The 22,168-nt window shown below is 44.9% G+C and overlaps 1 protein-coding gene across 2 annotated transcripts in view; it reads left to right on the top strand.

Annotated features, from left to right (window-relative positions):
- GPR132 (G protein-coupled receptor 132) overlaps positions 1 to 19,109 on the top strand; it is a 276,870-nt gene extending 257,761 nt beyond the window's left edge. The window contains exons 2-3 of one of the 2 annotated variants that reach the window (XM_078662083.1): positions 11,873 to 12,300; positions 17,899 to 19,109. In XM_078662083.1, the coding sequence (XP_078518209.1) occupies positions 17,957 to 18,973 (1,017 nt within the window). In that variant the 5' untranslated portion in view covers positions 11,873 to 12,300; positions 17,899 to 17,956 and the 3' untranslated portion in view covers positions 18,974 to 19,109. The remainder of the gene's footprint in view (positions 1 to 11,872; positions 12,301 to 17,898) is intronic. The other variant, XM_078662082.1, reaches the window with a different exon arrangement.
- Positions 19,110 to 22,168: the final 3,059 nt, after the last annotated feature.

Below are 22,168 nucleotides of genomic sequence, written 5' to 3'. Positions count from 1 at the left end.
AATTAACAAAAAATATAAAAACATATAAAATACATAATAAAATACATAACACTAATATTAATATCGATATTAGTATTATTGATATTTTTGCTATCGATATTACTAACTTCGATATTAACAATATAGATATTTCTTACCTTCTGGTCGATATTCTGGTCGTCGATATTCTTGACTTCGATATTATGTCCCTACCATATTTCAAATTCGATATTCTTGTAGGTCAAAATAAAAAAAGTCGATATTTAGACTGTTTACCAGTGGGGACGGCCATGCCGAGGATCTTTGCTCCAGTCTACCGTGTCTCCGCTTTAGCCTCCTCTCACCAGGAGACTCTGCTCCTTGTACTGCGGAAACGTATCTATAGCAGCCTCGGTTTACAATTGTGTGAGCAGGAACTCTATGGCGTTGCAAGCAAACATCTAACCCAAAGTGTTTTTAGAGCCCATAAATTCAAGGCCCACATTCTCTGCAGATGTTCATGCCCTGTGCTGCATGCTGAGCTGGGATGCCCGCACGCCATTAACACTGCCTGTTCTAATAGAAAGATTAGGCAAATGAGTGCCTCTTAACTAGCTGTTAAATTATCTGCCACAAAGCAGCACAAAGGTCTCGCAGGCCGCGAGGAGGGCAGGTGTGATAAATGATAACATCACAGAAGCAAAGCAGAGAAACAAAAAGAATGTGAGGAGAGTCTGAGCTCCCGGCCGGGGGAAAAGGCTGGCAGAGTCTAGATCAATAAGTCATTTGATCCATAAAAGACTAGTCCAGTAAACGCCTTTCATTTTGGGTGAGAAATGCTCAAGATAAACCACATTACAAGTACATTGCCGGATACGTATCCTTCCCCTCCTTTTGTCTGCAGCCCCAGGATCATTGTAGGAGTAAATCTTTAGCCAGGACTTAATGTAAGGCGTTCTGGACATCAGAACATCAGAGCTCTTAGGGATACAGGGAGTGTGGTGAGCGCTACAAATACATGCTGCATTTCACAAGTCTTTCTTTTAAGGTTGGCAAATCACTGCCAGATGAAATGCACATCTTATCTTAAATTGTTGTTTATTAATAAGCGTGGATGGCGAAGGTACTGCTCGTGACAGGTAGATAAATCAAACCCCGAGAATGCCTTTTTTCAGCAAGAAGCTTTTATTTCAGACATATCTAAGCACACTAAAAATAATTTGCTAGGTGCCCCAAAAAACTCAATACACTTTTTTGATTACAAAGGAAAAGAAGCCCGTTTTTGTTGTTTTATGGAGGACACATTAAACGTGGTAGAGAGTGGCTGTCACTAAGCATCATTAAAGGGAGCCGCCTTCTGAGTGCTCAGTGCTGAGGATTAGTTTGGAAGGTGACACTGCACTGCACTAGAAATAATTGTGACGGGTGAGGTATTTACTGGTTGCAGTATTACACCCACATTACGAGCTCCGCACCTATGCATGAGTGATAATGCGGTGTGTTCCAGCTGAAAAATGTAGAATCTAATGCATGTTTACTGCACACATTTGTGTGGGCATAAGTGCTGCCTTAAAGTGAAAGCGCATATGACGCGCATAATGTAAGCAGAGCATGTCGTTGTACTTAAGTAGAAAAAAGGAAGAAAGAAAATTAGAGCTGAAGAGAAAGGGAGCGCATAAAAAAAAAAGCACATGATTGCCGAGAACCATAAAGTGCAGGTTAAAAAACAACACTTCCGGAGCAACCAAGTGTTCTTTTCCGGTGCATCCCAGGATGTCAGTTCCAGTACGCTACGGCTTCCTGGGGCGTGCCTGTAAATGACTGCGCACTACTTAAAACAAGCATTTGCAATGCAACATGACTCGCATTTACGCGAGACGCATTACATTAGAAATGTGAGTGCGTGCATTTAAGGAGGCACAAACGGGAGTGGAGGGGTGAGGCGGAAAGTTACGAACTGCGGGAGGGTGCGGGGGGACACAGGACAAAAAATAGTGTTTGAGTAAAGGGGCCAATAGCCTTGGAAGGGTACAAATTACGCCATGGCCATCAGAAGGAGTGTCTAACAAGTGGAAAACAAATCAGAAGGCAGCATTTAGGCTGTAAGCCAAACAGAAAAATGGGCGGAGAGTGGGTGGAGCTTAAGCGAAGCTTCCCCGCTATAGTATATACTGCATGCCTCGCAAAGCGAGCAGCGCATGCGCACTGCGACGCTAGGCGAGACATAAAAAAGGCAGGACTCAACGTAATATACTGGATCCATCAACCTGGGCCTCAAAAAGAGTAAGCCCAACCCAGCCTCCTCCGGACTCTGACAGGCGCAGATGCGCCCAGGCACGTCCTGCGCAAGCACCCAGGCATGTCCTGCTCATGCGCCCGGCACGTCCAGCACAGCTGGAGCCCCCAGCAGCTCAAATAGGCACCTCTGGGCGCGAGAGCAGTGACGTGGGTGGCGCAATCCGCAAATAACCTTTTGACCTGTAGATTCAGTCAGTCAATAGGCTTTATTCGATTATTAAAAACAATCACAAAAGCATACAATATATAAAACACAGGCTACGGGCATTTCAGTAGAAAAAAGAAAAAACAACTCATCAATAATGGGATTAAAGGGATTAAAACACCAGGCTTTTCCTATGTGAAACAGCTTTAAGTAAAAAAGTAGCAGTAAAAAAGCAGATATCCATGGTATCAAGTGCAAATAACAGTTTCAATGCTTGGGCTGTAGTATACACAGAATATTTTTTTAAAACAGGTCTGAGATAGTAACGACGAAGATGCATATAAAAAGGGCAAATAAGCATAAAGTGCAAAGTGCTTTGCCTAGTTAGGCCATCACAGGGGCAGGGAGATTGGCTATGAATTTTCATCACTGGAAAAGCCACTAGGTTATGTACAATACCAAGTCTCAGCCTCGTGAGAACAAACTGGTGCGATTGCTTGGTAATAGATTTAAGGTACATAGGCATGCCCCTGTCTTCCAACATATTAGAATAATAAAATACATGAGTGGACATGAGGCTGCATTTAGTCCTGCGGGAGTTAGATTTGGTCTCTATAAAGACATTTTTAAGTTCCTTTTTTGGTACAGTAACAGCACTATGGGGGTCATTAACAATGTCGAGGTTAAAGATTTCACTAAAGGAAGATGAAACATAATTTAACCAGGGAATCTTGGGGGCGTTGTCCAAAAGGAGACAATCTAAAATAATCCGCCTGGTAAAATCAGTCTCATCTTTAACTCAGATTGACCTCCAGACCATTAAAGGTCTCATTCCCATTAGGTCTGTAAGATGGTTCATGCCCACCTCGCTATGGCACAGTTCATTAGATGCCGAGGAGGGTAGACAAAGGAGTCTTTTAAGGAACCGGTTCTCAGTGACTTGCAGTTCCCTGTGGTTACAATAGCCCCATATACCAGAACCATATAGAGCAATGGATACACATCTATGCCTATAGATATTTAACATGTCTGGTATGCGGCGACTACCTAGCTTAGATGCAAATCGGAATACTCCAGAGGAGCTTTTGCCCATCCTAGCATTCACGTTTAAAATCTCAGGTGCCCAAGTCCCTCTGTTATTGAATGTTACTCCAAGGTAACAGAATCTGTCCACCACCTCAATTTTGTGATTATTAAAATGAAACGGCTTGGAAAGTTTCATCCGTTTGCCACAGGCCATTATGTAAGTCTTGGAATTGTTAATTTTCAGTTTTCTCCCCTTAATGAAGTCATAAAAATAGTTCATTAAATTTTGGAGCCCGTTTGGAGTACGCAAGAGTAAAACCGTATCGTCGGCATATAGCAGGACTGGCACAGGATAACCACCAACCTGCGGGGAGTCAGCCTGTACCCTCTTCAATTTGGACTCCATAGAATTTATAAAAAGGGAAAAAAGCAGAGGGGCCAGCACACAGCCTTGTCTTATGCCTGTGTTAACCCTAATTTTCCCAGTGCATTCACCTGCCTGGCCATAACGGATCTGAGCCGATAAGTTATTGTAGAGTCTGGCCAGGAAGTATATAATTGCTGGGGGGGCTCCCATGTCCAATAAAGTGGCCCATAACAGAGTATGGTCCACTAAATCAAAGGCACTCGAGAGATCAGCGAAACAGAGAAATAGAGAGCCATGTTTCGCTTTTGTGTACGTTCCGATGAGGAGATCGAGATTGATACACTGCTCTGTTGTCCCAAGGCCTTTACGGAAACCGTATTGGGACTCGGCCAGAATTTTATTTTCCTCCGCCCATTCCTCTAAACGCATCAGGAGAACCCTACTCATAATTTTAAGGGAGGAATCCAGAAGGGAGATAGGGCGGTAGTTCTTGGCCTCTCCTCTATCTCCCTTCTTGTAGATGGGTAGGATTATGGAATCAGTCCAGGTAGGTGGTGTACTCTCCATGACTGAGGCATTAGACACCTGTGTTAGGAGTGGGCTCCAAAGTGTCGGGTTGGATTTATACAGGTCAACCGGGACCCCGTCAGGTCCCGGTGCCTTTCCTCCTTTACTCTGACTAATAGCAGTTTCCACTTCTTGTAGAGTAATGTCCAGGGATAACTTCGTTTCGAACATGGGGGGGGGAAAAAGTAGCGCAATTCTCCCTAGTCGTTTTAAAAATTTCTGAAAAGTGTGCAACCCAGTTCGCTTCACTAACCTGGGCTGACAATATAGGGAAGTCTTCTTTTACAAGAAAGGGACTATTAACCGTGGTCCAGAAGAGCCTACTATCATGCAATATAGCTGCTTTGTTAAGAGCATCCCAAGCTTGTTCCCTTAGCTCCTGTTTCCTGCGTTTAAGATGGTTTTGTATGTCATTCTAAGGGATATAATAGCCTCTCTGTCTCTAGGTTGTTTAGTGAGTGCCTGCTTGAGTTCCCGGAGAGATTTAGTGCACATACTATCAAACCAACCAACATTTTCCTTCTTAATTTGGCCTTTGGTAATGGTAAGACATCTTTTTATAATTGCGCCTAACTCCACAAAATCAACTATAATGCACTCAGGGGATGCCTCTGGGTCCAAACATTTATATATTGCAGCAAACCCTGCTTCTATGATTTTAAGCTGCAGCTTCTCGGAGTTACCCATACACCACTTAATACGGATACCATTCTGCCTACAGGGGGTTACATCTTCAATTATCAGGCGTTGAGTGTTAACTGGTAGCCCCCAAACAGAGATCGACAAAGTAATAGCATTATGATCACTACTTCCAAGGTCGGCAACAATGGGAACCGTACAAAAAGGGACAAAATGTGTAGAAACCAATAAATGATCGATAACGGAGGCCATATTTAACATAAAAGAATTAAGAGAATTACCATAGGGTGAGTGAATAAAATGTGCCCTGTTTTCCCCGTTATTCCCATCATATCCGCAGATTCTGGTAAATGAATGGGGACAGGTACGAATATTAAAATCCCCTCCCCAGATGATATCGAAAGATTTATGAATGCCCTTACGAATGTTACTCACGGCTAAACCCAACTCATCCACCACAGTAGTGTTAGAAGCATCAAACAAACTGTTGTAGTGGTTAATCAACATAGTTACATGGCCCCTTACATGTTCCAGAATTAAAATTTGTGAATGGTGACCCACAGACTGGTGTAATTTCATACAAACAGGAAGATTCACTGAAAGTAGAATTACTAGCCCCCCTTTGGCCCTGCCCATATTGGACCTCTGTGCCGGGTTGTTATATGACACAAATCCATCGAGATTGATATCAGTGGTTACCCAGGTCTCTTGTAGACATAAAACATCAAAATCAGAAAGGATTTCGCTCCAGCCCAAGGACGACATTTGCCGATTCCAACCTGCAATATTCCAGCTGGCAAATTTAAAACCAGGGAAACAGGGGGATAGTTCAATGGTCTCGGGTACATTGGAGATTGGGGGCTTGTTGGCAACTGGGGGAACCATCGTAGCAGGAAAATGGGCAGGGACGGGTGAATGAGCTCCATGAGAGTGTATGTGCACCAGTGTAGAGATGGAAGGGGTTACGGCTACTAGACATTGGCCCATATCTCCAACTACATTATTATCGATTGTTTCTATTCCCTGGGAAGGTAAGTACACCGGGACAGCGGTAGGAGGCATTACAGGTGGGGGAATGGAAGAAGAGCTGGTACCCGATGTTACATCTAGACCATTACCACTAATGGGGGGGTGGGAACTAGGGCTGGAGGCAGTCAATCAACACCATACAGCCCGTTAAGACAGTTGAATTGGTTATAATCACAGAAGGGGGTCTCCGGGGGCAGAAAAACCGGTCTTGCTTCATACCCACGAAATTTACCCCTCCGCTCAACCCTCGTCCAATTACCTAGGACTTGGTCATGGTGCATATGGGTAGGGGGGAAGAAGAAAGACACTGGCAATGTCTGAATGGTGGAATCGAGAGATCTATTAAACCCGGCACATATGTGTGAACTGTCCTAGGGTCTCGAAAACTCACCGTAATACAATCCCCAGTTATAGATTTTCTGGTTTTACCCAGCCAAGGTACCCTTCTCACCATGATAATTTCATTATTAAGATGGGCCGGGAGAGGTCTATTCCAATTCAGCCATTTAATGACTTTACTTTTAAGTGAGTGAAAGTTCTCACCTTCGCCCACCTCAAGGGCGGGAACCCCAGCCATAACTACCATGAAGCGATTGGCCTCGGGGGGCAGGTCGGGTCTACGTGGTCTAAGGGCAGGCTTATCAGGGGGTGGGGGAGCTATATAGTTATTGGATCTAGCCCCATTGGAAGCGGTCGTAGGGTGAACTGGACCTACTGGTTGCAAAGGTGGAATAATAGGTTTACTATTTTGTATCGGGCAGGGTTGACCATAAGAGGTTGCGTAGGGGGGGCAGTAGTAATCACTAAGGGAGGTCCTAGGTTAGTTGCAAGGGTTTGAGAGTTAGGAAGATGATTAGAGGGAGAATTAGACTCAGAGAGTCTACCTAGGATAATAGCCGAGGTTTTCATACTACTTATGGCAGTCTCCAAGTTGGTGAGTCTATCCTCCACTTTCTTTATGCTCTCACTGATGGGCAGGAGCAATGACCTAAGTAAAAATTCCAGGTTCCCTAACGAAGTAACGGGGGGTAATGCAATCAGTTGTGTATCCCCCGGAACATTGTCGTGGTCTGTGATGTTGGTACCCCTGACAGATGGAACTTCTGGCACCTCCACTATTGCCCTATCAGGGAAGAGAGGGGGCTTTGAAGCTTTCCCGAAATCGGAGTGGGGATTTTGGTTTTACCCAGCCCTCCCCTCAACTTCCTTCTTCTCTTATTTGGAGGTGGGCCATGCATCTCTACCACTACTACTTGCTTCGGCTTCGTTTTCCTTAGCTTTACTGCAGTGGGGGTCTGGGTGGTTAGATCAACAGCCGTACAACTGAGACTGGGGAGGGGGGGGGGCACTTGAGTCCTGGCCGGGAGGCAAACAGGCGTTGGGAATACAATCCCGCAATAAAAGAGGGACGCCATCCTGAGATAATAGGTCCTCACTAATGTTTGATGAACCTCCCTCCTGGGCGACAAAATGATGAGTGGTGTCAGTAGGGGGCCTATTTTTCAAGTTCTCGATAGAGCGACGACGCTCAGCCCTACGCTCAGCCAGGGAGGTTTCCTTATCCCCATCACCCAATGCCCTAGAGAAATAGTTGTCCAAAGTCCCATTACTGGCTCTCACCACCTTCCCAGTAATTCCCTCCACAGCCGGCGATGTCGTGTCCATCGCCTGTGTCAATGACCACAGATCCAGTACAAAGCAGGCGAAAGAGAGTAGGCCCAGCCCAGCCTACACTGGCCTACGAGGGCCTCAGAGGGCCCGCCCTTTGCCCGGGCTTAGCCCCGGGCTGTGTCCCGCCGTTGCGGGACTGGGAGCGCGATTTTAGCACTACAGGCGGGGGGGCGGGGACGCCGAGGGAAGAGGCAGCAGCTGCGTGACTCAGAGCCTGCTGGACCTCGCAGTCCCTCGGCGGCTGTCAGAGTCTAAATTGCTCTCCCCCTTCGTAGCCCACACTTATCCGCTACACAACAGGCAAGGGTCCCACGAAGTCCTCAGGGAAACAAAGTCCTCCGTATGGCAAGAGACACACCGTGATACACCGTGAGCGGCACCCGCGGAGCGGGGGCGCGAAAAGTATTTCTAGTGTCCGGGCGGGGGGGGGCGGGGACGCCGAGGGAAGAGGCAGCAGCTGCGTGACTCAGAGCCTGCTGGACCTCGCAGTCCCTCGGCGGCTGTCAGAGTCTAAATTGCTCTCCCCCTTCGTAGCCCACACTTATCCGCTACACAACAGGCAAGGGTCCCACGAAGTCCTCAGGGAAACAAAAAAATCCTCAGTTGGCAAGAGACACACTGTGATACACCGTGAGCGGATCCCGCGGAGCGGGGGCCGCAAAGTAATTCTAGTGTCCGGGCGGGGGGGGGGGCGGGGACGCCGAGGGAAGAGGCAGCAGCTGCGTGACTCAGAGCCTGCTGGACCTCGCAGTCCCTCGGCGGCTGTCAGAGTCTAAATTGCTCTCCCCCTTCGCAGCCCACACTTATCCGCTACACAACAGGCAAGGGTCCCACGAAGTCCTCAGGGAAACAAAGTCCTCAGTTGGCAAGAGACACACCGTGATACACCGTGAGCGGCACCTGTAGATTCAATTCTGCCCCCTCCGTCGGTTTACATGGGCATCCCGCACAGCGGGAACCTCCAGCAGCTTAAATAGGCGTCTATGAGCGCGAGAGGAATGATGTAGGCGACAGCAGCTGCAAATCACCTTGGGGCCTGTAATTTCACTTCTGTCCCCTCTGTCAGTTTACAAGGGTGTTCCGCTCAACGGGAGCCCCTAGAAGCTCAAAAAGGCACCTCTAGGTACGAGAGCAATGGCGTGATTTATTGATGCAGCATGGCCCTAAAAGTGACTCAGTGAAATCTTGTAGATTTCACTCAGCCACTTTTAGGAGGCGTTCCTGCGCCGGAAGGCCCCCCACCCCCTGGCCAGAACGCCTACATGTGGTGCAGGGCTTTACAACGTGAAGCATCTCCCAGATGCGTCACGTTGTAAATAACCCGCAGCATGACGCTGGCTTTGCGCCGCCGCTGCGTCACAAAAGAGAAGCATCGGCGGCGTAAAAGAGGCGCAAGGGGATTGTAAATCTGCCCCATGGTATAAAAAATTCTCTGCCCATTTATGCCTAGCTTTAGGGATATGTTAGCGCATTAAAGTCAGCCCCAATTGGCTTTACCAATACTCATTTATTTAAATGTCGTTGCTGCAAAGGTCACAAATAGTCATTTCTGAAGACGAAAGAAACAGCATGTTTTGAGGAATGCTTGCACGTGTACAACTTTCAGTTTAACTTGCAGAGTTATGATGGGTGGAGAATGCCTCCAAACCGCAAGCTGGCAGACTTTCTCTTGTAGCTGCTCTCAACCATGTTTCCTTTTCACTTTTCGCATGTGCTCTGTCTTACTCAACCACACTCACCTTCTCAAATGTGTACACTTTTAGAACTGGCCCTGTATTGAAAGTCTTAGTGAAAGTAAGGAATATCTTTCGTAAACGCTTCCACAAGATGCACCAAACCATTGATTGACCAGCTCCCTCGGTGGAATACTGCATCTACGAAGGTGGTTAGTCACGTGGTCACAGATTCCATTCAAGTGTGTTAACTTTAATGATGGCAATGAAATGGACAAATTGATTTGTGTACTAATAATACATATTTCAATCCGGGGAGTGGCTAGCATTGATGCAGCAGATGCAATGCACCGAGAACCAGACCCCAGAGGGCCCCATCGAGCCCTGAAAATTGTTGTATTTTACTACCCCAATAATAGTGTAATGCGCCATTTGCCTTGCTCAAACCAGTGCCTGTGGGGTCATTACTATGGTACTCATTTCATAAGTGTCAAGAAATCTTATTAGCATCTTATGAATGCTTTACAGAAAATACTCTACATTTTTTTCCATCATACGGTTTCAACCTCTCGTACAGATCCTTATAGTTAAAGATACAGTTAGCTCAGTGTGTTTACCACTTGTTGTAACAATATCCGTGCACAGTTGTACGAGTGAATATTGTGTGCACAGATAACGTCTTGCCAAATATTATGCACTATATATACATCGTTTACAAAAATATGGTACAGATTTTTTATTATTGACTACAGCACAATATGTTTGATATAAGATATTCGGCAACAATATCTAGTACTAAACTGTAAGCATATTGCATGTCTCAGGTTTATATGGCGCACCCGGGCTGTATTCTATAAAGTGCCTCTTGGGTGAAACAGCCTTCTGAGCCTGCTTTCTGCACTCCTGGGGAACTTTGGCATTACAAAAGTTACAGTCCCTTTTGTATTACAGATAGTGCAGTGCCAATATACCTACGGCACTATCCTAAAAGTGCTATCTTCACTTGGATGGGGGCAAGGCCCCATGCAAATAAAGGGAGCACTTTGCCTCTATGCCTGCGCTGTATTATGGACACCAGGGCAGAGCCAAAGAAACTGTTAGGAGCTGCACTGACTGTACACCACAAAGAAATTGTGCAGTCAGTGGCAAAGTGGCAAAATGAGAGTACACTATGTGGGAGAAAGAAAAGAAACGATAACAACAGTAAAACAGATATGTGTTTAAATCCATAAGTTTCAGTTTCGAATGTATTAGTTTAGAAAATGGTGGATCTTAAGAGGTTTTCTGGAGTGTAAAAATGTGTGTTTCTTCCTTTAAACTGGAGTAGCATAATTTAAACCTTCACACCTTTATATGCAATTTATATACCCAACGTGAGTTTAAGTGTATTAATCTGTGTGCATTTTATTAATCAGAAGTAGTGAGTGGCTATATAATCCCTTTAATGAGAGCCACCTGTATATTTAGCTGAACTATAACAAATTTACTCACCTTAATTGGAAATGTATATTTACCTTTAAAATGCTTGATATATTTACCTATGCTAACTGTATTCTTTCAGAAGTCATTCTGGATCTAACGTTGCCTAACTTGTAACCAGGCCCAAGTTGCACATGTTGCATCTCCATAAATGTTTTTGCCAGTGCCTTGTTTTTCTCTCCTCTGTAGGTGTCTTATTGTGTGTCTTGTCAGTTACAATATGCTTATGGTTTATTGTATTAGATTGATCATTAGATTGATAAACCGGGCCACTGGAATTATGCAATTCTGCGGCCCCTGCTGTTTTTCTCATAATGAAGGATTTGGCGCAGCCCCATAATCCATCATCTCATACATAATCTGCAGATTTTAACAACATAGTTTTTGGATTCTAGCTCAAATGGATCAAAAGTTACTAAAAACATGGCAACATGTGTTTTTGGGCACTTTCTGTTACTTACTTATGTATTTGGGTGAACAACTAGTACTAATGAGGTGCAATCTTTGCCCAGACAGTAGTACATTGTGTACAATTTTGAAATAATGAAGTAATACTATCAAATAACGTGCCACATAATTTGCCTTTTCTTGTCCCATAATTTAGTCAACCCTGCCACATAATTTGGTGCTCCGCTGCTGCATAATTCCAATGGTCCTGATCTTAAACTTGGTACTTCTTACTCATAGAAATCCCCATGTCGCTTTTGATGCTTTAATTATAATAGGGACGCTCCTTTATGGAACACTTTTTTTTGGATATCTAGTCTCTCTTATAATCCTATGCATCTTTTTTCTCATAAATTTCCTTTTACATTTTTATTGCTTGATCATTTTAATATATATGGTCTTACAATATATTTTCAATAACTGTGCAGATTGAATTAACTTGAAACCTGAACTAATTTGCTGATAAAACCCTTATGGTTTAGACTGCGTCTTCTCTGTTGCTTCTGCAAAGTCACATTGGTTTCACTGTAATTGAAATGAATTGCTGATGATAGCTTCTTTCTTACACTTCAGGTCGACAATCAAAGGTCCATATACCAAGGCACCCCCCATGGCGGTTTTCCATGTCCAGAGGCAGCAGCCCTCTAAGTCCCAGTCTAAGACCCTGGAGCCACTATTTACTCGAAGCTGTGGCTGATGGGTGCTTGACCCTTAGTGGTGACTCTCTTTCCCCGAGCTGAACTTTTTCTTACATAAACCTACCAGGACTGTGCCTGACCTCAAGGATTTCATTTGGACCATGGTCTCTCTCTCACTCCCCTGGGCTATTCTGACAACCTCTGAGTACACCTGATCACTATCCTGACAGCGGAGTCCGAGCATTACGTCGGAAGCCCAGTGGAGCTGCTCTTTTCAGCTATTGAGGAAATCGGCCTTGGTTCATCCCCTTGACCGTCACCAGTTTCTCCCTGTTTTGCCCATTCCACCCTCATCGTTCTTCTGTAATTCTGCTTTTTCCTTATCTCCTATCTATCTATCTATCTATCTATCTATCTATCTATCTATCTATCCGATGCCTATTCTGACAGCAGAGTCTGAGCATTATGTCCGACGCCCGGTGGAGCTGCTCTGTTCAGCTATTGAGGAGATCGGCCTTGGTTCACCCCCTTGACCATCACCTGCCCAGCCGGACTTTGGGAACAGTTTCCTCCCCGTCTCCCTGTCTCACCCATTCCCCCCTCATCGTTTTCTGTAACTCTGCTTTTTTCTTTTCTCCTATCTTTCTATCTATCTATGTGACCGATGCCCGATGGAGCTACCATGAGAGCTATAGGGATGATTGGCTGTGGATTCCCTCCTCGGCCGTCACCTACCTAGTCGGTCATTGGGAAGACTTTCCCTTCATCTCTCATACCTCCACCCCCTCTTCCTCTCCCTTCTCACTCCCCCTCTCCCCCTTTCCGCTCTATTTTGTCTCTCCCTCTTGCTCTTTAAGGTGTCGCATATATTTAATGTAACGTGTAATTATTATCATTGTTGTAACATTGTTTATCCTTATGTAAAGCGCTCTGATACCTACGGGTCTAGCCAGCGCTATATAAAACACTTTAAATAAATAAATAAATGCATTGATGACTTCACTTAAGAGATTGAGATTCAAGGATATAGGTCCCATCAAAATCAAGGGGTACAGATTTCCCACAAGTCATTGTTGCACCAGAGTTAGATTTCTGTAGGGCAATTGTTCTGGTTTTAGATATCTAGAGTTGAAGAGTTTTCTGCTTCTAAATCTTCTAAGACCACCAAAAATGGGTGACAATTCTGTGAGGTAAGGATGTCTGAGCAGTGGATGGTTTCAAGCACCACTCAGCAAAGTTTGACTTGAATGCTAGTCATGGTGACTAGCTAGTGCAGATCATCAAATAGGTGGATGATGTGATCGAAATTTCATGGGCTGCTGACAAGCCAGAGTGCTGAATGGTATACTGCTTTGAGGGTTGAAATGTACGTCTGGAAGTGCTTGCAAGTATAGTGATCCCACAGTCCACTCTTGCTATAACTAGTGCATGGATTTCATGGTAGACCAAGTTTTAAAAAATTTGCTTGCCTGCAATTTGTATGAGGCGGTCAAAATGAAATTTATGATGATGGGAAATATAAATGTCTTCTATCTCTGCCAAGTCCTTTCGGGAATCTGCCTTTACAGAGTGTGCATTAAAAACATTTACATGTATTAAATTAGTCAACCTGCCAAATGGAAGTCACACTCATATCAAAGTTATTAGAGAAAGCTATGTCAGCCAACAAATATTAGCTTCAGCAATAAGAAGATTAGTGATATCATAAAAACAGAACACTACCCTGTTATTAATATCTAACCAACATTTCCTACAGTGTAAATAAGCAGCTTTGAATTCTGGTGTATGTGAAATATTAGCCTGTAGATCTGTGTTCAGTAAATTTTGCCCTGTTTTTGCAATTAATCTATGAATATTTTGTAAATAAATGTGACAAATGTGTATGTTGGTTGAGGGGTGTGAGCCCTTATCAAGCAACAGTCACAATACTTGTCAGGGGGAACCACAAAAGTCACTAAATTAACCAGTGCTTAACAAACCAGTGCTTATCTCTCTGGCAAATTGGCACACATGCAGTCAGGCTTAACTTGGAGGCAATATGTTAAGTATTTATGCAGCACACAAGAAGTAATAAAGTGAAAACCCTACAACAGAAGAAATCCCACACCAACTTAAGAAATTAGAGTAGCATTTAATACATTATTTGATACCAAAATGACAGAAATCCATTCAGTACAATCGGAGATATGCAGGTTCAAAGATTTAGGTAAGTATAGCGCCTAAAAGCACAGAGCACCACTTGCAGCCACCTAGTTGTGCTAGACCAGGGAAGGTCACAAGTTCAGGCCAGACACAGGGACCAGGTTAATCCAGCTGAAAAAGTTACCTTCTTAAAGTCCAGTGCGAAGAGTCCAGTTCGCTGTGGAGGACTGCTATAGCACGAAGAGCAAGCCGGGTGGTGCGGCCGGTCATTGCTGTGGCGCAAAGATCCTGACGGGCATCACAAGTAGTCATTGGAGGATCTTCCCATTGGTGGTCACTGTGGGCTATCTGTGCTGTCACGAAAATTTCAGATCTCACGTTGCCGGTCGTCGCTGGTGGTCACTGTAGTACGAAGAGTTGAGTTCACTAGAGATTCACATTGGCAGTCAGCGTGGGCAGCAAGATATTGCAGCGAAAAGGCCCATTTGCAGTCGCTAGGTGCCCAACACTTTAGAATTTCTCATTTGTAGTTAGAGGACTGAACTCTGATGCCAACCAAGTGCCCAGGACCTCGAGAGGCACCTCTTGGAGGATCAAGGACCCACTCTTGCAGAGGCCAGCAGGGCTCAGGCAGGTCCAGTTGCAGCAGTTCAGCTGGGGAGTTGCAGAGAGGCCTCTGGAGCTTATTATGTCCCTGCGGCTCTGAACAGAAGGTCAGTCAGCTGACTCTTGGAGTCATTTCATGTAGCCTGGGATGAAGATAGCATGTCCAGTCTTACTTCTCAGACAGTTGGGTAGGCCTCCAGCAGCAGGGCAGTCCTCCGGTAGCAAGGCAGCGCTTCTTCTATAGTATCCACAGGTCCAGGAGTGGACTGAAGAGTTGGTCTGAGGGGCAAATATGTATACCTGCTGCCATCTTTAAAGTTAGAAGAAACTTCTAGACTTCCCCCCACATCTAGTTTAAGAATTTCCTTCATTCCCCTGCCTTAATCACAGGCTGTATGGAGTCACAAAAGGCTAGTGTGAAGTTAGTTCTTTGTATGTGTGCTGAGCAGCGGCTCCATTGAAGTGCAAGTGTGGTAGGTGACATCTCTGCCGCCCCCCCCCCCCCAATATGGTCACGATGGCCCATCCTGCCAACAGCCAGTCCCCTTTTGTGATACTGTCTGAGAGGAATGCATAAAGGTCAACTGCTTACTACACCAAGTCATGTGACCCAGGGTAAAGGCGACAGGCATCAAATGGTTAGGACAAGAAAATTGCAATTAATTTAAGTATAAACATGGCATTTCTACATGTTATAAGCATCAACAGTGCTGCGTGGATTGGACCTGGAACAGAAGGCCCGCATCACCCTGCAGTTATCATAACTGATGCATCTCAGAAGGGGTACTGTGATGGTTTTACCCCACTCTCACTTAGGGTGAACCCTGAGTTACCAGTCTTTCAATTAGGAGAAAACACGTGGCCCGTGAGAATACCGCAATATGTGAATTTTATTCACTAACAACAGTCCTGACAGTTTGAGTGCACCACAACACAAGAGAGGGACTACACAGTCCCGCAATACAGTCCTTTAGTGGAAGGCCTTCTTCTTCAAGCTTTTATTCCTTCAGTACTGCAACCAGGGCCGGTGCTCCCCAAAAGGCAAACAGAAAAGGACACTACCATCACTGTCTATCTGATATATCTATAACTCTACAGTGTGCTCCCCTTCACCAACATTCTTGGGTCACCGAGATTAGTGAGGGATAAAAGAGACTGGTTGTAGGGCTGGGAAAGTGAAGGTACTGTGTAGGGTTTACCACTCATTCTCTGGTAACTGCTCAATTGTGCCACAGTCCCCAGAAGCCCTTTCCTGCCAACCTCCTCCTTCACCCTTCCCTCCACGTCACTTGCCTGGAGCTACGGTCCCCCTGGACCGTAGCATTGGGTATCTCGGTGTCCTGTTGCCTCGGGGGACTACCGGATACTAGCATGTTATTTGGTGGGGAACTCTCCCTCTGCGGCATCGCTCTTCTCCCCAATCACTCGCCTCCCTTCCGCTGGGCCAACCGTCGCCTTTCTGTTTTTCCTGCGACGTCACTCCTTCCCTCTCCCGGGATGCTAGACTTCTCACTTTTGCTTCGGTGGGTGCCCAGTGGGTGCCATCTTGGATATCTCGGCTGCTCCGGCTGTGACCAGCCCATATTACAGGTACTATATCCCCAAGCCAGGTCCTTGCATCCCTAGTCAATGGTAGCCCAACGACAATACCAGCCTCGCTGTTCCTCAGAGCCGACACATTGCCTCAGCTGCGTGCCACATTCATGACACCCGGACTTCCCATCGCAAGCCCCGACAACCAGACCTTCGACGACAACGCATAGAACTTTGCACCACAGTCACACCGTATCTCTGACCCAACTTAAAGCCTCAGCTGTGTGACACTTCTTCACCTCGGATCCACGCAAAGCTCTGTAACCACGATTTAAGATAGTTTGTTCAGTGGGCCTAATCTGGTCCCTGTAGGTGGCCGATGCTCCATCATGGTTGGCTTGAATTTGTGGCTTTGTACCAGTCTGGCGTGACCAGATAATTCATGTTGGTGCTTTGACCTTTTTGGTGCTATTTTGACATAAAGATTTTAAATTCAATATCTCCGGTTTCCCTGATTGGATTTTTATTATTTTGGTCTTGTTTTATTTATTAATATCTAGTCAATTTTTATAAACCAGGTGTGAGTTCTTTTTGTATGGTGTTTTTTCTGTTTTTACTGTTTGGAATGTTGCACAAATACTTTACACTGTGCCTTCAATTAAACCTGACTGCTCTCTGCCAAGCTACCAGAGGGTGGGCACAGGTTAATTTGGGGTTTGCTTATGCTTTAGCATGACTAGTATTGTGGCTGCTGCTTGACCAGGGTTCACACCCCAGTCAACCAGAAACCCAATTTCTAACTCTACCTGTTCCCAAACAAAGGTCTTCCCTTATTAAATGTAATACGGTAACCCAATGTAATCCTAAGGAAGAAGTATGTCTTGCAGTAGTGAAAAACAAATTTAGGAGCTTTTTTACTACCAGGACATGTAAAACTTAAAAGTACATATCCAACTTTTTAAATGCACTGCATCTGCCCTACGGGCTGCTTAGGGTCTACCTTAGGGGTGACGCATATGTATTAAAAAGGAAGGTTTGGGCCTGACAAAAAAATGTTTACTGCAACCAGGCTTTACTGGCAGGCCCGAGACATGTTTTAAAAGGATACTTAAGTGGGTGGCACAATAAGTGTGGCAGGTCCTCTAGTACCATTTCATTTATATAGGCCCTGGGTACATGTAGTACCACTTTACTAGGGACCTATCAGTAGATTACATGTGCCAACTGGTTGTAAGACATGTGTGCCTTATTTTAGGGAGAGAGCACAAGCACTTTAGCACTAGTCCTAAAATCCAACACAAATGTATGCAGAAAACAGGAGGAATGAAGGCAAAATGTTTGGGGGAGACCGTGTAGAGAAGGGCAGTAAATGTATGCATTATGGAACCCTTACTAAAGGGGCACCATTTTTAGCTCCCTAGTCCCATTTTTAGCTCCCTAGCAAAACACAGCTACTCGTGGTGTGTCTTGATTTTCTCCTTTCCTTAAAAATACTGGGAAAACCTATAGGTTTACATTTCAGTGTTTCAACTGAATTTTGCCTAATGTGTTTCCTATCTGAATAACAATAAGCTGTTGTCCAATAAATTAATTTAATATGAATGCATTGTTTCTAATTACTACCCTATAAGCTCTATGTTGTGTTACACTTCTACAGCTAACTTTTCAACTTTCTTTCAGTTTGTAGGAAAGTGCCCTCTGATGTTTTCACTTACGTCTGCCGCGACCAACAACTACGATGAACAATTCAACAGAAAGATGCACTCTACCGTTCGAGGAAAGCACTATGGCTCTGGTTGCCACCTACAGTATTGTATTTGCCCTCGGACTACCAGCAAACATCTTGACAGCATGGCTGACTTTCCTACAAATCAGAAGAAAGAATGTGCTGGCTGTGTACCTTTTCAGTCTATCTCTGTGTGAATTGATGTATCTGAGCACTCTACCACTGTGGGTCCTTTATGTTCAAAATAACCATCAATGGAAGTGGGGATCAGTAGCCTGCAAGATAACTGGATACATATTTTTCAACAACATCTATATCAGCATCCTACTCTTGTGTTGCATCTCAATTGACAGATTTGTGGCAGTGGTGTATTCCGTGGAGTCTAGGTGCTGGAGGCGTCAGAGGATTGCAATTGGCATCACATGTGGTCTCTGTACATCGGTTGCTATCATCCATTCTCCGGTGTTCACCGTGAGCGACGGGGTGCAAACCCAAAATAAATCATCCTGTTTTGAAACTTTGCCAATGCCTTCACGGGTGGCATCATTCAACTATGCCAGATTTCTGGTTGGCTTTGCCATTCCCCTAGGCGTTCTTGTCTATACTAACTGTGGCATAGCAAAGGTCATTCAAACAAGCACCCTGAGTGTGGAACAGAAGCGCAAAGTGAAGTACTTGACGACTGCGGTCATATCAATTTTTCTAACATGTTTTGCACCATATCATGTGGTGCTACTTGTAAGAGCCATAATTTATTCTCTGAATCCTGGACAAACCTGCTGGTTCGAAGAGAAGATCTACACGGCCAACTGTGCTTTGCTGTGTTTGGCCACGGTCAATGGCATCGCTGATCCATTTATTTATGTCTTAGCCAGTGAAAACGTTAGAAAAGACATCTGTAGGGACCTGAGAAAATGGAGACTTCATTCCTTCTCAAACGTTAGGAGTGAGAGCATCCTGTGCCTTCAGTTACAGAATCAGAGACAGTCACATAATGAGGAAATTGCAGAAAGTAACATTTTACAGTGACCCATTGACATTCCGCCCGAAAGCATACAAAACAAATGTACCAAAATATTTTTTCAATCAGCCATTATCAAGAGACTTACTATCCTTTTGTGTGTAAATCAAATACATTGTTTTTAAATAAATCAGCGGACTTCAACACTGTCTCATATTCCATCTTGATTAATAAGCTTTTCGAGAATATCTGTAAGCAAATGTTTCAGCTTCTTTCCCTCCCATAGAACCCAGCCACTTTCATTTCCTCTGTTCAAGTCCTCAAACTCTCTCCTTCTCTGTGGAGTCCTACAAGTTAAGAACTTAAGCTCACCTTGTTCAATGCATACATAGGTACGTCATACCAACTCATATATCAATGACACACACTTATCTCCATCACTGGTGATCCCCATCTAGTTCAATTTCATTTCTGTTCTTGCATGAGAGCTGTTGCTAGTTGGATGCAGAACAACTGCCTCATGCTCCACAATGACAAGATGGGATTTCTTCCATTTGGCCACCAGCCTCCCATCTGGATAGTGGCCTTGTGGCCACAGAGCTTGTTACTCCACCAGCCCCGGTTGCTTCTTAAAAACGTTGGTACCATTTTCACAAATGTATTCACTTTTGTAAAGAAAATAAATTATATTTACAGAATGCATCCCACTAAAATGACTCAGGAAGACTTTACCTCTGCTTCCTTTTTGACCTCGTAAAACGATCATTCACTCCCCAATCACTTCTCGCCTCGGCTTTGGGAATTCTATCTACCTTGTGCTCCCAGACTAATGCCCACGCCCTCTCCAAGTCATCCAAAATTCAGCTGCTCAGTGTAGTAAAGGAAGATGCACAGTCCAACTGTGTAGGTTAGACAATCCTTTATTGTAGATCCCTTCTAGGTTAGATGAGTGGAACAAGATAGGAAGTACATATATAACAACCCCACCAGGAGCCAGCTGTTACCAGCTCAGCCTGAGTTGACCAACTGCCACAGTCAGGTAGAGAGAGACACTGTGAGCCAGAGAGGCATCCAGGAATTCTATGATGTCACAGATGTCATAGTACAGTCTATCTAATGGAGGACAGTGGAGAAGTCATTTACTACACATCCTCTCTCCTTATGGAATGACAACAGAATAGAAGAAAAGAAAAGCAAGATACCTTAAATATAACATTCGCAGGAAAGTACAAAATGAGATAAGCAAAACCTAGTAATGTACGCTAAGAGGTATCATTAAAATGAGCAGAATTATGATACGATGCTAACCATCAAATGAGCAAAAATACAATAACAGGCCACATCCCCCTCCCTTAGTGAAACAGCATGGTTTAGATGAATCAATACCAAAGCAGCTAAGAAAGGTCACACTCACAACCTCCCCATACATGGGTACACCACAGAGTAAACACCCTGGAAACAAAAATGAGTGTAGACACAAACACTTGAGAGAGATACAACAGGGGTATAACTGTAAACCCCATAACAAAATTCAGTAGAGAAAACACTCTGGAGAAGGAAAAAAAACCTAAAAATTCCCCTGTTAAAAACATGCTGACACTGAAAATAAGATAAAGCTCCCAACTCAAAGTCTTTCCAACATGAAACCCTTGGCCACGAGTTCCAAGAAGGTAGACTTCGAGCAGAAGATAGTGCCCAAACAATCTCCACATGAAACAACACAGAGAACTAACTTTGCAAAATACGACAACCTCCCCTAAGTAGGGTACGCCACAGGACAATAATCCTGGGAACCAATAATCCTGGGAACCAAAATGGGGCATGGACTACCCGCACACACACAAACTCCCCTGAGTAGGGTACACCACAGGACAATAAATCTGGGACCAAAATGGGGCATGGACTACCCGCACACACACAATCTCCCCTGAGTAGGGTACACCACAGGACAATAAACCTGGGACCAAAATGAGGCATGGACTACCCGCACACACACAATCTCCCCTGAGTAGGGTACACCACAGGACAATAAACCTGGGACCAAAATGGGGCATGAACTACCCCCACACACACAAACTCCCCTGAGTAGGGTACACCACAGGACAATAAATCTGGGACCAAAATGGGGCATGGACTACCCGCACACACACAATCTCCCCTGAGTAGGGTACACCACAGGACAATAAACCTGGGACCAAAATGAGGCACAGACTACCCGCACACACACAATCTCCGAAAAGTAATATTAATGGGCATTGACTACCCACAAACACTACAGCATCACCAAACAAGAGTACAAACAGGATGCATTACTCTCCCTTGAAACCCAACACTACAACATCCCCAACGCAGGGTACAGCAAGGTTCAACATCACACTAGGAAACAGAAATGGGCATGGACTACCCACAAGCACACAACCTCCCCAAAAAAGGGTACACCGTAGGGTTAAAAATGTAAGTACAACACACAGTACAAGTGAAACTCATGCTGTAGTTGGATGCAAACACAACAACTGCATACATTTTCCTTTGAAACACCACAAATTTCCCTTAAAACACAGAATAACCACAAAGGTGAAAAGAAACTCGACCTGGCTGCAAATACACAAAACGCTCCAAGCAGTTGCCAGAAGAAGAGACCATGCCAAACACACGCCCACCCAAAACATGCATTTAGAAGCTAAGCACTTCAAAAGTAAATGAATAGATAAACACAAGGCTTGAGCTCCGGTGAGCGGTCTCTTACCCGGGGTCTTCGTACTCTGCTCTCAGCAGTCGCCACTGAAATTTGCCACCAAAGTAAAATGTGATGCTCAGTTCTTGTGATCGATCCCTCACCCAGGGTCTATGCTCCCCGCAGTCACCGCTGAAATTCGCCAGAAAGCTATAATGAAAGACCCTTCCATTCCGTTGCACCGCACTTTTCCAAACGATACATCGTGTTTTTAACCTGTCGCCCAGCCCGTCCTCATGGGAAGAAAACGCAACACCAACCATAAATGCAGGCCGGAAGACGGATTGCTGTGATTGCCAAATTGAAGGAACATGTCCGATGATGTGATGCATTGACCAGGAAACAGCGTGAACCAGGGAGAAATACAATATGGCGGCACGCATATCTGACGCTGTACAGGAAGGCTCGCAGCAGAAACGTGCGCCAAAGCGTCAAGCACAGCAAAGTATTCGTGTAGAAGGCGGACGTCACAAGAGGAAAACTACAGGCATCATGAAACCGGTAAGACTGCTCGTGTCGAGTGCTTGCA

The sequence above is a fragment of the Lissotriton helveticus genome, chromosome 9 (assembly GCF_964261635.1).
Source record: "Lissotriton helveticus chromosome 9, aLisHel1.1, whole genome shotgun sequence".
NCBI classification, from domain to species: Eukaryota; Metazoa; Chordata; class Amphibia; order Caudata; family Salamandridae; genus Lissotriton; species Lissotriton helveticus.
This window is presented reverse-complemented; position numbering and strand designations above follow the sequence as displayed.